General features: G+C 38.1%; 1 protein-coding gene across 1 annotated transcript in view; it reads left to right on the top strand.

Moving 5' to 3' along the window:
* Positions 1–2,038: 2,038 nt before the first annotated feature.
* The window catches only part of DUSP19 (dual specificity phosphatase 19), a 24,141-nt gene continuing 9,511 nt past the window's right edge, over positions 2,039–16,668 (top strand). The window contains exons 1-3 of the mRNA XM_082690202.1: positions 2,039–2,470; positions 8,503–8,549; positions 14,388–14,540. Of these exons, the coding sequence (XP_082546328.1) occupies positions 2,245–2,470; positions 8,503–8,549; positions 14,388–14,540 (426 nt within the window). The 5' untranslated portion in view covers positions 2,039–2,244. The remainder of the gene's footprint in view (positions 2,471–8,502; positions 8,550–14,387; positions 14,541–16,668) is intronic.

Here is a 16,668-nt window from a genome sequence, read left to right as displayed (position 1 = left end):
ACCAAAGTCTTTATCATTTTTCTCTTGACTTCATCTTTTCCCTCTCTTCCCTTTACTCACCCCTAGAAGTCACATTAGCCACCTGTTAAGCTTCTTGTGTATCTCCATCTCTTTCCTCCCACCAGTACAATTCTGTTTCAGCACTTGCCATTTCTTCCATCTGCAAGGTTCTTCTCCCAGATGGCTGAGAGGGTCTGGCGCTTGAACTTTATTCAAATCTCTGCTCAAATTTCACTTTATCAGAGGGGCCTTCTCTTACTGGCCCATAGCAAATAGCATACTGTCCTTTCACTTTGTTCCCTTATTTCACTCAGTTTTTCTTTTTAGCACTTAAATCATGACCTAACATGGTTATATATTTATTTATTGTCTGTCCATCTGCTCCCTCCACTTGGATACAAGCTCTATAAAAGAGGAGACTTTTATTTTTTTACTCGGTGCTATATCCCCAGTGACTATGACAGTGACTGGTACAAAGCAGATACTTAACAAATATTCATTAGCTCTAAGTTTTGGGGAGTTGGGGCACTATTTCAAAGAAAGTAAGAGCTAAGGCATTGGAGTAAAACAAATCTAGGTTTTATTTGTAGTTACAAACTTAGGAGCTGTGACGTATCAGATATATTATTTGCTTTCTCTGCATCTGAATTTGCTCAGTTGTAAAATGTAGATGATTATAATACTGTATTTGTAATAGACTTGTTGTGAGATCAAACGGGATAATGTGTAAAAGCATCATTAAGCACCTGATGGATAGCAATGAGAATCTAAAAACTGCCTGCAAGCACAGTTCCTGGCAAGTAGGAAGAGCTCAATAGTTGATAGTTTTTATTGTTGTATGATAAACATATGGAGTACTGTGTGGTTAGAATTAATTTTGATGAACCTGTGATTGTTTAAATGGTGCAAATAATTTCTTCCGTTCTTCTTTTTAGAGCACCTTGTAGATAGCCTGGGCTTATATTTCACTGTTCAACAGGGAGAAATATGGTTTATTATTTTTTTAAAAAGATTTTATTTATTTCTTTGAGCAAGAGAGAGCGCGAGCGAGCCTGACAGAGGATAGGTAAGAGGGAGAAGCAGACTCCCTGCTGTGCAGCGACCCGGATGTGGGACTTGAACCTGGAACTCCAGGCTCATGACCTGAGTCAGAGGCAGTTGATTGACCAACTTTGTCACCCAGGAGCCTGGAATTTGGTTTAATCCTACATCAGAAAACTTCAAAACAACAAAAATTTTGAAATGTAGTGCAACTTCTTCACTTCATACATGTGTAAACATACATTATGTGTAAGACCATTTAAATTGCATTTCAAGTGAGGTAAGGAAAATTCGCATTTAATCTTGTGATTTCTTTTGCAAAACAAACCGTTCTTTTCTAAGCAGAATTATCATTCCCTAACTGATCTGTTTTATAAATGTTTATGTCTGTGTACCCGTTTCTCTGAAACTATATATGGAAGACTTTAAGAAAAGCCTTACAACGGTCATATGTTCACCTCACAAAGGACTCCACCGGCTGCGAAAACAGGCCAAAAGAAAAAATTAAAATGCACTTTCGTGGGTTTATCTCACAAACTCATACAACAAGCATTTACACAACAAACGCTCTTCCTAGAAATGGTAGCAAAAAAACTCATAAGACTACTTTCGAAGTCTACAGCACCCCCGCAGGAATTCTACAAGCAACAAACCGAAAAGAGCCCCGCAAAATAATCCGATTTACGCTAACACTTGTCCTTCCACTAAAAGCAGCTGCTGTACTTCCTTCAACCCGTTTGGTTATGGTCACAAGTGACGCCAATCCAACAACATAGCCAGAAAATGACTGCATTTGAGAACGAGGAAATACCCGTCGTCTCTCCAATTACGTCTTCGATTTTCCCCTGCATGAATAATAAAGCTAGATTTAAGCAGCAACAATAACAAACTCCAAGCAGATTGTTGGAGTCGGTGGAAAGAATGCAGATTTTCGGCTGACCGGAAGAAGAAACGGCAGCCAATCGGGGCTCGTTTCTCAATGGCCAATTAAACTTCGCCTTACTCGGTCGTGCTGAAGCGAAGCGGACCTGGAAGTCTTGGTCTCCGCTGTGCGGCCGCGATCCCTGGGAGGGGATTGAACACCTGAGGCTCTATTTTTTTTTTTTTTTTTTTTTAATCTGATGGTGAAGGGACAAGAGGTTCCGGCCTTTTCCAGTCTTGGCTGGATTTGCTTGTATTTTGTTCTTAGCCACTGCTCATGTAATGCACTCCCTTAACCAGGAAATTAAAGCGTTCTCCCGGGATAATCTCAGGAAGCAATGTACCAGGGTGACAACGCTCACTGGAAAGAAAATTATAGAAACATGGAAAGATGCCAGAATTCATGTTGTGGAAGAAGTAGAGCCGAGCAGTGGGGGTAGTTGTGGTTTTGTGCAGGATCTTAGCTTGGACCTGCATATTGGTGTTATTAAGCCATGGTTGCTCCTGGGTGAGTATATCGATTTGGCATTAACTCATTGATTCCTTTTAGCGACATTACTTTATCGGTTTTTTGTTTTGTTTTTTGTTTTTCCCCCAAATGTGTAATATTCTGTTCTATCAGCTATTCTGCTGAAAAGCTGAAATGTTTCCTTTTTTAGATTGGGAACTTCCATTAGCTGGCTGGTGAAGTTTCTGCCCCACAATATATCCATAAGAAGCATGGATTCTAGTACCACATGGCACCTGGCATATGGATTTTAGAACTTATCCTTTTGTTTTGTTTTGTTTTCGTCTCTGGAGGATGGCATGTTAATGTTGTATGTTCTTGGATTATAAATGGATATAGCCTTTAAAATCATCAAATTAGAAAGAATGCTTTTATTAGGCAAAACTGCAAATAGTAAGGGTTAAGGGTATAGAAAAGTTAGTACTTGAAATTGCGGAATGTTTGTTTGCTGCCTCTGCTGTTACAAATCATGGAATGCATGCCTCCTATAGCCACCTCTATCGAAGTACCTGTTTTTGGAGTGTTAAGGAGAAATTGTGTTTTCATTTCATAGCTATGAATTTGATAGTTTGATAGTGAATTTCTTGTATTAGGAAGAATATTGCTTCCCTACATAAAGCACGGTTGGCAAATAGTAAATGAAACAGTTATGAAAAGCTCAAACTTGTTAGCTTGGCAAGAATGTGGCATGGCATTCTTTAAAAAAAAAATTAGTGTGTTCAAGAGGATTTGAATTATTTTTCATTTGTGAATAGAGAAATTAAGACTTGGAAAGATTAATGATTTGCCAGTATTTATGCAGTCAAGCCATTCTTGAGTAGAAAGAACACTGAACTGGGAGTCAGAAATAGCCAGGTCCTGTTGTGAAGTGCACAGTAGCATCTTTTAAAAAAACTCTCGGAAGTAGGGATTATCAGCTCCATTTCACAGATGGGACCTGAATTTAACAATAGTCAAATAATTTGCACAAGGTAACACACCTAGTAAATAACAGAGCTGGATGGACATCAAGCTCAAGTCTGATCCACTCCTGCTCTGCATTGTCGTTTAGACTTCCTCAGGGAGTCCAGGTTTTCAGTGCTGCTCTACCTCTTGGTAAATAAACTAGCACAAGTCATTTGTTCTTTCTGGTCCTCCAAGAAACCACCTGTAAAACTAAAGTAAAGGTGTCTTTCTCTCTTAGGTTTATCCTGAGGTTGTGAAAAGTTTCTGAAACAAATTAATTGCAAGTATACATATGAGTTTTTATTGTATTATGTATTACATGAATTGCTACATGAGATATCTTTCATTTTAAGTAAATATTTCCAACAAGTTTCTGAAGCCCCATGAAAATCAAGGGATCATTTCATTAGTCTATAGTTTCATCCAGGACTTGCACACCATTTCTAGGAAAGAAAATATGCCCAGGCACATTTTTCAGTTATATGGCTTCCATTGTAGTAATAATGATTTAAAATTCTATTGTAGAATTTTAAAATACTGTTTCACTCTCATGAACTTTGTTTATGATTTTTTTTTAAAGATTTTTAAAATTTATTTACTTGACAGAGAGAGATCACAAGTAGGCAGAGAGGCAGACAGAGAGAGAGAGAGGAGGAAGCAGGCTCCCTGCCGAGCAGAGAGCCCGATGCGGGACTCGATCCCAGGACCCTGAGATCATGACCTGAGCCGAAGGCAGCGGCTTAACCCACTGAGCCACCCAGGCACCCTGTTTATGATTTTTTAATCTAGACTTAATCCAAAGTGAGTTGATCAAGGTAGTATTCTCATATTGGTATTGGAACCCTTCCCAGAATCCTGGGAGAGTTCTGGGAGAGATTTCTGAAACTAGACCTTATATGGTCTCCTCTCTGGACCAGGAAATGGGATATTTATTAGGTACACCCTCCTTTCCTGTGAGAGGTAGATGGACCCTTTTCTGCCTAGTTACAAGTGCCTTATTCTTGAGGGACTCATGAATGATTACATCTTAAGTTGTTCCACATGAATGATGCAGGGGTTTTTTCTGACCAGACTGAGTTTCTCTCTGGAGATGGGGGGATTGTTTCTAGGTTACTTCAAAGAGCTTCCTTTATTTCTTCAAAGCAGCACAACTTCCACCTAGGACTATATAAAATTAATTTTTGTTTTCTGCAGGGAATAAAGAAAGTGAAGCTGTAAAACTAACCTTTTTCAGTTATCTCATAAATTCAGACCAGCTTCTGCATTTCAAAAATCTTATCTAGGCCCTTGAACTATCCAACAAGTTGACAAAAAGATTGTAGCATTTTTGTCCTAGGCTTTTAAGATTATATTTCTACAACAAAATAACTAGGACTTTTCTTAAAACCAACTTACTTTTGTAAAAGTAGAAAATTTCATTTCTCTTGGGTAGTTGAAAGGTACATGTATTATTTGTCATATATATATTCTGTTAAGAAGTCCCAACTGGTGATATTTGAGGTCCTCTCTTCAATTCTAAGTGAAAATCTTAGAATCTTTTATAAGGGTATGGAGAATTTTTGATATCTAGGAAGCCCCGTATTCTTGGGAGGTGATAATAAATTAAATTTGTTTAGCTCTTTTATTTTGTGCAGTTCTTCCGCAAATATTCTTTTACTTTATCCTTATAGTAATTTATGCTCCTGTGTTTATTCATTTATGAATGCTCACTCCTACAAATTTTCTCAAATAAAACATTTCTCTTTTGGATATCATTTCTTTTCCATTGCAATAATGGTTTGTTTTTGTGATGATGGCAATAGTGATTTATAAAAAAAAAAGAAAGAAAATAGTGATTTATAAATTAAGACATACTATATCAGAATTTATACAATAATTAGTACTTTCATAAAAAGAATCTCTTTTTTAAAAAAATATTTTATTGGGTGCCTGGGTGGCTCAGTGGGTTAAGCCACTGCCTTCGGCTCAGGTCATGATCTCAGGGTCCTGGGATCGAGTCCCGCATGGGGCTCTCTGCTCAGCAGGGAGCCTGCTTCCTCCTCTCTCTCTGTCTGCCTCTCTGCCTACTTGTGATCTCTGTCAAATAAATAAATAAAATCTTTAAAAAAAAATTTTATTTATTTGACAGAGAGATAGCACAAGTAGACAGAGCTGGCAGGCAGAGGGAGAAGGAGAAGCAGGCTCTCCACTGAGCAGGGAGTCTGATGTGGGGCTCGATCCCAGGACTCTGGGATCATGACCTGAGCTGAAGGCAGAGGCTTAACCGACTGAGCCACCCAGGTGCCCCCATAAAAAGAATCTCTTAAACAGAAACAGATGATATGTATATTATGACGGCAAAATACTATAAATACCTCTTTATATTTCCATAAGAATCCTTGGCCAAATAATGAATATTAGTGGCTTGAAGTATCAATGTAAAAAAAAAAACAACCCTGTAAATTGTTATTATTAGCCCTCTTTGTTTAGTTATTTCCTTATACATCAACTTTTTAATTATTTTCAAAACTATTCATACAGTAAAGTACTTGGTATTTAGTTTTATGAGTTTTAACACAATTATGATTAATGTAGCACTGTTAAAACAGTAAAATTCTTAAAATTGATACTTATTTTTCAATCTCAAGGTAGTTTATAAAAGAATAACATTTTACTTTTTCAGGAAAAAAAGGAACACACACAAAAATAACACATTGTCAGGACACCTGAATGGCTTAGTTGATTAAGCATCTGCCTTTGGCACAGGTCATGATCCCTGGGTCCTGGGATTGAGCCCCACATCAGGCTCCCTGCTGTGTGGGGAGCCTGCTTCTCCCTCTCCCTCTGCTGTTCCCCCTGCTTGTGCTTGTGTTCCCTCTGTTAAATAAATAAATAAAATCTTTTAAAAAACAAAAAACAAAAATAACAAAAAACAATTGTCATGATATATGATTTATAGTATTTATTTTTTAATGTGTCTTTCCAATAAAACTTTAACACAGGACTCTAACACAAACCAGTCACTTAAAATTGGAGAAAAGCTGATGTTTATATCTAGAATTTAGAGAGAATTAACTTGAACTGTAATACTACCAAGTAATAAATGTAACATACAAACCAATGACCTGAAATCCATTTATGCTGACTAAAATTGTTTCCCCACCTATTAACACTCATAATTTTCTTATTGTTTGAAAAGGCAGAGCATACAAGTTGCATTTATTTGGCCTCAAGGATACTAATTCTGTTTCAATAGAGTTCATATTCTGGAAGTGAGTTTCAAAATGTAGCAGCCAATTCTGAAATGTAATCAACCTGTTGTGTTTGGGGTGTGTGTTTAATGGAAATGATCAAAGTATCCAGCTGTGATAAATATAATAATGGCAATCTAGTGTTAAAGAATTTCATTCATGCATGCTTCCTTTTTTTTTTTTTCTCTTTAAAGAGACAGGCAGAGTAGAATTAATTGTTATTTAAGAGATTATTTACATTTAATTTATTTGAAGCCATTTTCCCCCTGGAGATGGTTAGAACTTCCTATATAAAATTGAAAAATTATTTTTTAAAATTTTTTATTTAAAATATTTTTATTTATTTATTTGACAGAGATCACAATTAGGCAGAGAGGCAGAGAGAGAGAGAGGGGGAAGCAGTACCCCCCCCCCCACCCCTGTGCAGAGAGCCTGACGGGGCTCGATCCCAGGACCCTGAGATCATGACCTGAGCCGCAGGCAGAGGCTTAACCCACTGAGCCACCCAGGCGCCCCCCAAAATTATTTTTTAATTATGAAGTATTTCAAAGGTATAGACAGTTAAAGACAATAATATGACAAACAGCTATGTATTCAGCATCCAGCTTTTAACAGATGTTAATATTTTCATAGGCTAACATTTAGGAATAAAGTTAAATGTAGGCTCAGTAAGGAAACTGAGTTTCAGGTTACAAGGAGATTACTGGCTTTTCAACTACCTAAAATCACTTAATAGAAGCTGGCAGATTCCTTCGGTAAGGTAAGAAAAATATTGTGCGTAGGAATGGATCCTAACTTAGGAAAGAAATTCTTAAAATCTTTAAATAGTAAATGTCCAATTTTTTCAGTTTCAAATTGTTTAACTCACTTTAACTGGTTATCTCCTATTTGGACTTGCTTATTAGTTAGAGTCCTTTTCCAGGTTTGGTAGATCTGGAGAGCCAACTTTGACAGGAAGAAATGGTAAAAGGGGGTAGCCCTATTGGTACATGGAATGTGGCTAGAATTCATAGACCAACAGTGTTTGCTTTAAGCTATTGGGTATTCCCAAACCAAAGGGCATTAAGTTTTTTTGTGGATGGCTTTTTAAATATCCTTTTTTAAGTCACAAAAGAAAGAAATATTTATTGTAAAAAAATACAAATTAACATACAGAAAAAAATCACCTGTAATCCCACTGTAAACATTTGTTCTATGTTGTTCTATACTTCCTGTCCATTTTTAGGCATTTACATATTGTTTGTTTTTATAAAAATAGATTTTGTAACCTAATGGTATCACCACCTAATATATTGAGAATGTATTTCCATGCCATAGATACTCTTCTGCATTTTCCTTGTTTTTTGTTTGTTTGTTTGTTTGTTTGTTTTTAAGTAAACTCTACCCCCAATGTGGGGCTTAAACCCATGACTCAGATCAAGAGTAACATGCTCTACCCACTGAGCCAGCCAGGTGCCTGTGCATCCTCATTTTTTATTTCTTCTTCTTTTTTTTTTTTTTTAAGATTTTATTTATTTCACACAGAGAGAGATCAGTCACAAGCAGGAGGAGTGGCAGAGTGAGAGGGAGAAGCAGGCTCCCCGCTGAACAAGAAGCTTGATGATGTGGGGTTCTATCCCAGGATCCCAGGATCATTACCTGAGATGAAGGCAGACACTTAACTAACTGAGCCATCCAGGTGCCCCACAAGATGAACATTTTTGAGTGAATATTTCTAAATTGCCTTTTAGAGGTTGGATTGAGGTCCTTCCAAGTTGCATTTTTAAAATAAATAACTAATAGAATTGCTGCAAAAATTAGTTTAAAAAGTTAGAATGATTATTTTATGTTCAAGATGATATGATTTATTTCTTATAGGGTCACAAGATGCTGCTCATGACCTGGATACCCTGAAAAAGTACAAGGTAAAAAAAAAATGCTTCAGATCTGGCACAATGGATAGGAAGTATTTTAATTTTTACATTTATTTAGGAAACTATTAGTCCATATCAGACTTGGGGTTTTTTTAGATTTATTTATTTAGTTTTAGAGAGAGAGAGCACAGGGAGGGGCAGAGGGAGAGGGAGAGAAACTTCGGTAGACTACTCACTGAGTTTGATGTGGGGCTTGATCTCACGACCCTGAGATTGTGACCTGAGCTAAAACTCAGGAGTTGGATGCTTCATCGACTGCACCACCCAGGGGCCCCCACTTCAGAGTTTAATTGATAACATTTTTGGCTGTCATTTTAATAAAGTTGCAACAATTATTGTACCTAATTAAAATGTGTGGATTTATAATCTGTCTTTCCAATTTTATATTCTCTCTGTCTCCCTTCATGTATTCTTTTTTTTTTTTTTTTTTTAAAGATTATTTATTTATTTATTTGAGAGAGAGACAGTGAGAGAGAACATGAGCGAGGAGGTCAGAGGGAGAAGCAGACTCCCCATGGAGCTGGGAGCCTGATGTGGGACTCGATCCCGGGACTCCAGGATCATGACCTGAGCTAAAGGCAGTCGTCCAACCAACTGAGCCACCCAGGTGCCCTCCCTTCATGTATTCTTATGAACCAGATTTCGAAGCATGTTTTCTTAACTCTGTTTGTGTAGTTCCTTTGTGTAGGATAGACTTTCCTCTTCTTTTCTTGTCCAAGACCTACCCATGCCCGAGTCCCAACTCACATAATCACTTCTTCCCCAATGCTATCTTTTCCTACCCTCAACTATGTGATTTATTACTTATTTCAGAATTTACTAAAAAATTGTCAAACAGTATTTCAGCATCATGGAGTTGCTGTGATTTGTAGAATGCAAGAGGTTTTTAGTCACGTGAAGCTTATGATTTGAGAGGCATAGAGGGAAGAAAGACGGATAAGCAGCTTTAGTCCAGTGTATTTTGTGCTTTGATGGGGAAATGCAGGTGCTGTTGCAGAGCATATGAGATGATGCTCTTTGTCCATGTTTGTTTGGGTTGGGTTGGGGATTGTAAGATCAGGGAAATCTTCCTGGAGGGAATGATAACTGAAGTTTGCTCAGAACGGCATGGGGAGGGAGCAGACAGAAAAGTGTTCAGTTAGGAGAAATGCTTTGTTTGGAGGCCCAGAAGAGAAAGGTCAGTGCTTTCAGAGATGGAAAAAAAAAAAGTTCAGGGGCACCTGGGTGGCTCAGTCGTTAAGCGTCTGCCTTTGGCTCAGGTCATGATCCTAGGGTCCTGGGATCGAGCCCCATATCAGGCTCCCTGCTCAGCGGGAAGCCTTCCTCTCTCTCTCACCCCCCTGCTTGTGTTGCCTCTCTCCCTATCTCGCTCTCTTTCTGTCAAATAAATAAAATCTTAAAAAAAAAAATTACAAAAAAAAAGAAAATTTCAGTAACCCAGGAATTAGAGAGTGAGAAAGAAGGAGACCAAGAAACAAGGCCAGACATGTAAGCAAGAGTAAGATCATTAAAGTCCATGTAAACCAGAGTAAACGCTTTGGACTTTTCCAGAAGTCTTTGAAATTCTTTACCCAGGGGAGTAATAGGATCAAATTTGCAATTTGAAAGGTTCTTGTCAGAGGCATTGTGGAAAATAAATTGGAGTGTTGCACAAACTAGTGTGGAGAAACTAAGTTAGGGGGCAGTTGCAGTAACCGTTATAACTGCCTGACAGTAGAGATAATGGCCTGGAATTGCATACGGTTATGAGAATTACTGTATCTCCTAATAGAATCCATCTTAGATGGATTAACATAAGTAGAATAAGTTTCAAAGTCTTGTTTAGTAAGTTAATATTTCTCAAGGAAAAAATGAAAAATTAAAAAACTGATAAATTCATTCATTGGCAAGTGTTTCATGATCTATCCCCTCTTAGGGTACACCAATTCAAATTTGCTTTCACCCAGGTGATGTGAATCAAGCAGCTGTTTAAAAGATCCCTCTGAGGGCGCCTGTTGGTTGATTCCCTCTGTTGGCTCACTTGGTTAAGTGGCTGCCTTCAGCTCAGGCTGTGATCCCGAAGTCCTGGAATTGAGCCCCATGTTGGGCTCCCTGCTCAGCAGAAAGCCTGGTTCTCCATTTCCCTCTGTTTGCTGCTCTGTCTGCTTGTGCTATCTATCTCTCTGTCAAACAAATAAATAAATAATGATTTTAAAAATTAAATAAAAGACCCCTCTGTCTCTGTACATGTGGCCCTGTTAGAGGCCTAAAAGAAGCAAAGGTAAACTGAGCAGCTAAGTAGAGGGTTTATTGAAAAATTTAGTGATTTGGCAAAACTAGATTATTCACTTAAATGGATGGCACATTTCGAAGGGTTATTCTAGAACTTACGTAAAGTGCTATAATTAATAGAAATTCTCTTGCGGAGGATCATTTCAGAAATTTCAATAGGAATTTTATTTTAATGTTTGGGTATAGTAATAGTAGTTGTTTTATTGGTAAGGTATCCAAGTGCCTGGTGTGTGCCCTATAAAGCACTGTGAAAGATGGAAGGTTGAGTATAACATAAAATGTTCCAAGTTACTTATTGCTGCATTGTTCATAATAGCAAATCATTGGAAATAACCTACTTGTTCATTGATAGTGAACTGTTTAAATAAACAATAGTGTACTTAGTGTACTTGGTGTACTTAGAATACAGTATAGTTATATAAAAGAACATCAGGAGAAGGGTCTGTAAATACTGATATGAAAAAATCTCCAGGATAAATTTAAGAGAGAGGGGAACCCAAGGTGTTGCCTTTGTGTCAGAAAGGGAATAAATTATTTGTCTAAAGATGCTCTAAAAGATATACAAAAAACCAAAAAGGTGGTTACCATTAAGGTGGGAGATAATGGAGTAGATAGGGACATGGTGAGAGCAAGATTTCTTTATGTTTCTTTTTTATAATGTTCTGATTTTTTAACCATTTTCAAAATACAAGATTTATTAAAATTGGAAATAAGAATGCCTAAATGTGAGGATTAAGTGTGATAACTTATATCCTGGCACATACTAGGTTCTCGATAAGGGGCTACTACTATCCCTGTTGCAGAAGGCTTCCCAAGAGCAATCATTGTTAGGACCTCCATAACTACATTTTGGAAGTATGCTTAGAAAGGGTTTTAGACTGGATGCCTATTACCGCCACCACTGTGACCCAGTACCATTCTTTTTAATCAGAACTAATCAATACACATGTAAACTGCATTTCCCAGCAGTTTCCCAAACTCCCCAGGCATTGGTAATCCACAATATTTGTAAAGCACTTTTACTTTTCAGCAGGTTTTCCCAAGATTGTCATTTGTTTTTCTCCATAATCCTGTGAAGATCTATAGATAGTGAGAGGTGTATGTGTTTGCGCTTGTGCATATATATATGCACATGAATACATCCATATATAAAATTCCTCATTCCTGGTTTTTGGGGAATGTACAATACAATTGTAAAGACAAGGCCAACACATCGATAATGCAAAACATTGGAAGCTGTTACATAATAAGGGCAGAATCATAATGCTGGTCAGAAGTATACTGGCTGTGAGTGACTTGACATAGATAGGACTTCACTGGGGAAAACAGAAGGACATTTCAGACTTTATCTTCTAAAAATATTTTTACCTTTCTTTCTAGTTTCTCCTGTCTCCTTATTTAAGAGTCTTTCTTGAGTAGACATATGAGATGTTTTCTGTTTTTCTTCCACAAGGCAGTAAATGGCCTATGGCCTATGGCCTGTTTTCATAAGGCCTAAATCCTGTGTTGGGAAGCACAGAAACCCGAGTAAGGAAAGAGAACGTGTATAATGCTTTAGGGGGATCTCTGGAATCTGAGGGTGGAAAGTAGCTGTACTGGAGAATAGAACGCCATGCAAGATGGTGCTTCTCTCCCACAGGCATCATGGTCCCTCTCTGCAAATCTACTCTATTATTATTTGGGAGCAGAAAATTTGCAGCTTCTTTGAGCACTTAAAAGAAAGTGGCTATCTTATAGCTATCAAGTTTGGGGATCAAATAATTTGGTTAGTCTTGTTTAAGTTGGGTGTCTGCCTGAATGCAGTCAGCTGTACTAGGGGGAGGAGTATGGCACTGTCAGAATCATATCTATGAGAATAGTAGGGGCAAGAGAGGTAGAGCTGGACACATAGTCTAAAATATGTGTGAAGTACATGAAAATATGGAGATCAGGCAAAACCTAACACCCATGTTGAGAGAGAGAATAAGAACAGTGAAGCATGCAAGAAACAGTGCCTTATTTTCCTGATCCATTTTACTTTTGGAATCTTTTAACTGACTTTCCACATGGCTCCTTCCATATGCTTGGTAGGCTGTAGGAAAGGAACTCAAATGCACAGATGGAGTAGAAGTTTGCTTTTGTGTACCATTGGAAAGAAAATCTTTCATGACCATCCTTTCAACCAGACTCATTCACTGGAAGCTCTGGGTTTGAGGCCCTATGGCATTGACATCTTTTAAAACCTCACTGAGTGATTCAAATGTGTAGCCACTCTTTTTTTTTTTTTTTTAATTAACATATAATGTATTATTTTTCTCAGGGGTGCAGGTATGTGAATCATCAGGTTTCACAGCAATCACCATAGCACAGATCCTCTCCAATGTCCAAAACCCAGTCACCCTATCCCTACCCTCCCACCCCTCAGCAACCCTCAGTTTGTTTCTTGAGATTAAGAGTCTCTTATGGTTTGTCTCCCTCCTGATCCCATCTTATTTCATTTTTTCCTTCCCTACCCCCACTACTCCCCACCCTGCCTCTCAAATTCCTCGTATCAGAGAGATCACATGACAATTATCTTTCTCTGATTAACTTATTTCGCTTAGCATAATACCCTCTAGTTCCATCCACATCATTGCAAATGGCAAGATTTCATTTCTTTTGATGGCTGCATAGTATTCCATTGTCTGTATATACCGTATCTTCCTTATCTAGTCATATGTTGATGGACATCTAGGTTCTTTCCATGGTTTGGCTATTGTGGACATTGCTACTATAAACATTCAGGTGCACACGCCCCTTCAGATAAATACCCAATAGTGCAATTGCTGGGTCTTAGGGTAGCTCTATTTTCAACTTTTTGAGGAACCTCCATATTGTTTTCCGGTGCGGCCACTCTTGAGAACCATCGTATTTTTAATGAATGTGAAGGGAAATTGGGACTTAGTTACTGAAAGGGAATTGTGTTATTGATATACTTCCCTTATTCAAGTTTTTTATATGGCTATTCATTGATTTTCCCAACAAATATTTTAGGTGCTTTCTGTGCTAAGGTTACTGCTCACTCACAGAGCTTACTTTTTTTTTTTTTTTTTTGACTCAGAGACAGAGAGAGATCACAAGTAGGCAGAGAGTCAGGCAGAGAGAGAGGGGGAAGCAGGCTCCCTGCCGAGCAGGGAGCCCAGTGCAGGGCTCCATCCCAGGACCCCGGAATCATGACCTGAGCCAAAGGCAGAGGCTCAACCCACTGAGCCACCCAGGTGCCCCTCACAGTGCTTACCTCTATAACAGTGAGTAAACCAAACATGGTCCCTAACCTCTTGGAGTTTCTAGTGCCATCAGGGAAACAAATAATCTCAAAGCGGGGAGAGTTATAATTAGGGTGGGTAGAGGGTGCTATGGGAATACAGAGAATTAGCACTTCTGGTGAGGGAGGTATCAGAGGTGGCTTCCTGCACATATTATTCAAGTGACTTACACTTAAATTGTTTATCCTTGTTACAAATCTCAACATCCCATTCTCTTGCCTAATATTAATTCATAGCTAAGTTTTTAAAAATCATCTTTTTTTTTCTCTTTAAGGTGACTCATATTCTCAATGTTGCATATGGAGTTGAAAATGCTTTCCTTGGTGACTTTATATATAAGAACATTTCTATATTGGATCTGCCTGAAACCAATATCCTGTCTTATTTTCCAGAATGTTTTGAATTTATTGAACAAGTGAAAATGAAGGTAAGTTTTGTTTTGGTCCACAGTTCTTCAAAGGCAAAAATTTTAAAATACAAGTCCATTATTCAATCTTTATAATGAATACATAGAGAATCACTATGAAATTTCCCCCAACAATCTTTTTTTTTTTTTTTTAAGATTTTATTTATTTATTTGACACAGAGAGATCACAAGTAGGCAGAGAGGCAGGCAGAGAGAGAGGAAGGGAAGAAGCCTCCCTGCCAAGCAGAGAGCCGGATGCAAGATCCTGGGATCATGACCTGAGCCGAAAGCAGATGCTTTTACCCACTGAGCCACCCAGGCACTCAGAGATACTTACTTTTAACATTAATTTCTCATCTTCCTATAGCTTCCTGAGAAATGGTAGGAGATGAAATTCTCCACTTACTGAATTTTCCTGTGTTTATATGTACTTAGATTTCCTTCGATGGTTTATAACTACCTGCTCTCTGATCACTTTGCAAGATAATCAGATGGAGTATGGGATGGACGCTGCTGTAGTCCTTTCAATGTATTTATGAAGATTAATTTGCATTTTTATGGGTGTGGTAGGGATATTGAATTTATGCATTTTTAACAATAGAAAATTATAGGGTGCTCTAAAGACTAAATGTGTATTGCTCTATTGAGATTGTATGAAAATGCTGATCAGAAGCTGTCCATTGGTTCTCTGATTTTAAAAGACCAACAGATAATCTCCTACTTCAGCTTTGGTAATAGATCCAAGTTAACACTGGGCTTCTAGGTTGGCTGTTACCAGTAATTATACCTTGAAATGAGGTCACTTTTAGTTAGTATATAATTCTTACAAACTTTATGTGACATAAGTAGATGGGAATGTAGAAGCATTTACAGAGAAAAGTTAACTGTCCTGGGGTACCTAACAATTAATGACACTTAACATCAGAATCCAGCTTAGTTGAATCTGGGTAATGATTTCCCTTCTACCTTTTCTCCTTTCCTTTTTTTCTTCCCTCGCCCCTCCTTCTTTATATTTAGTAAAATTTACTGAATGCTTTACATGTCCAGCACTGTTCTAGGTGCTTTCCTTTAGATTATCTGGAAAATATAAATCTATTCAACTCTGTCATTCAGCTTTATTTAATAGCGGATATTTAGATAAAAGAAGAGGAGGAAGGTTTCTAATTCAAGGCCCAATATTGGCCAGTATTTTCTCTTATGAAAACCTTTATGAAGTCTAGATTATAACATTCCAGTGTGTCAGTTGTGATAGTGTTAAAAATAAACATGATCATGTTTCTCTATTAGCTGCTTCTCTAAGGAGATGTGGAATATGCCTTAAATGGTAAAAGAAAAATGTAGGCATCATCCATATGCATATTCATATTTGAAGACATGTACATGTTGCAAGTAAATTGTGGAAAGGGTAATAATCAATTAAAAGTTTCCTTTTCTTGGGTTTCCTAAAAAAACAGAACCCGAGAAAAAGATTAAGAGCTGGTGCTTCATTTGAAAGAGGGAATCCATGGGCAGTGAGAGTGGGAAGAAAGGGAGGTGACTCAGGAAAGGTTGGGAGCTGCGAAAGGATGATGCATTTTCCTTGCTCAGCACGACTGCACAGGGAGCTGCCGGTGAAATAGTTGGGTGCTCAGCAGGTGTACCTCCTTTGCTCCTGAAGTCATTCCGGCAGGGAGGACAAAGAAACTGCACCACTGTACAGACTTTGGGAGGGAGAGAAGAGAGAATTCATCTGGCTCTCTGTCAGCTCCTGTTCTACACGATCAAACTTTGCCCACAGGGAGGTAACTAATACCACAATTCCAAGTTACAACAATCCACTCCTTTAGCAGCTGCCTTGAAGCCAAACTCAGTAGTCTGTGGACTGACTTTTCATCCACATTCAGAAGCAGCAGGAGAGTCCAGAACTCAGGGCCTACTTGTTTATGCAGAGACCACCACAGGGGAAGAGCCAGGCCTTCTTAGGCAAGCAAAACTCATCAGGCCTAAGGGGAGCAGTTGGCCAAGAAGTGGAGGCAGAGGTGGAGAAGCTTAGGGTCCATGACGTGATGGTACCAAGAGAATCTGAGGAGGTACCTAAAATGTTTCTGCTATAAAATGTATTAGGAGAATTCCATAATCTGTTCTAATTTTCTCAAGCATTATGTTTTAT

Source organism: Mustela nivalis (genome assembly GCF_964662115.1).
Source record: "Mustela nivalis genome assembly, chromosome: 11".
Classification (NCBI taxonomy): Eukaryota; Metazoa; Chordata; class Mammalia; order Carnivora; family Mustelidae; genus Mustela; species Mustela nivalis.
This window is presented reverse-complemented; position numbering and strand designations above follow the sequence as displayed.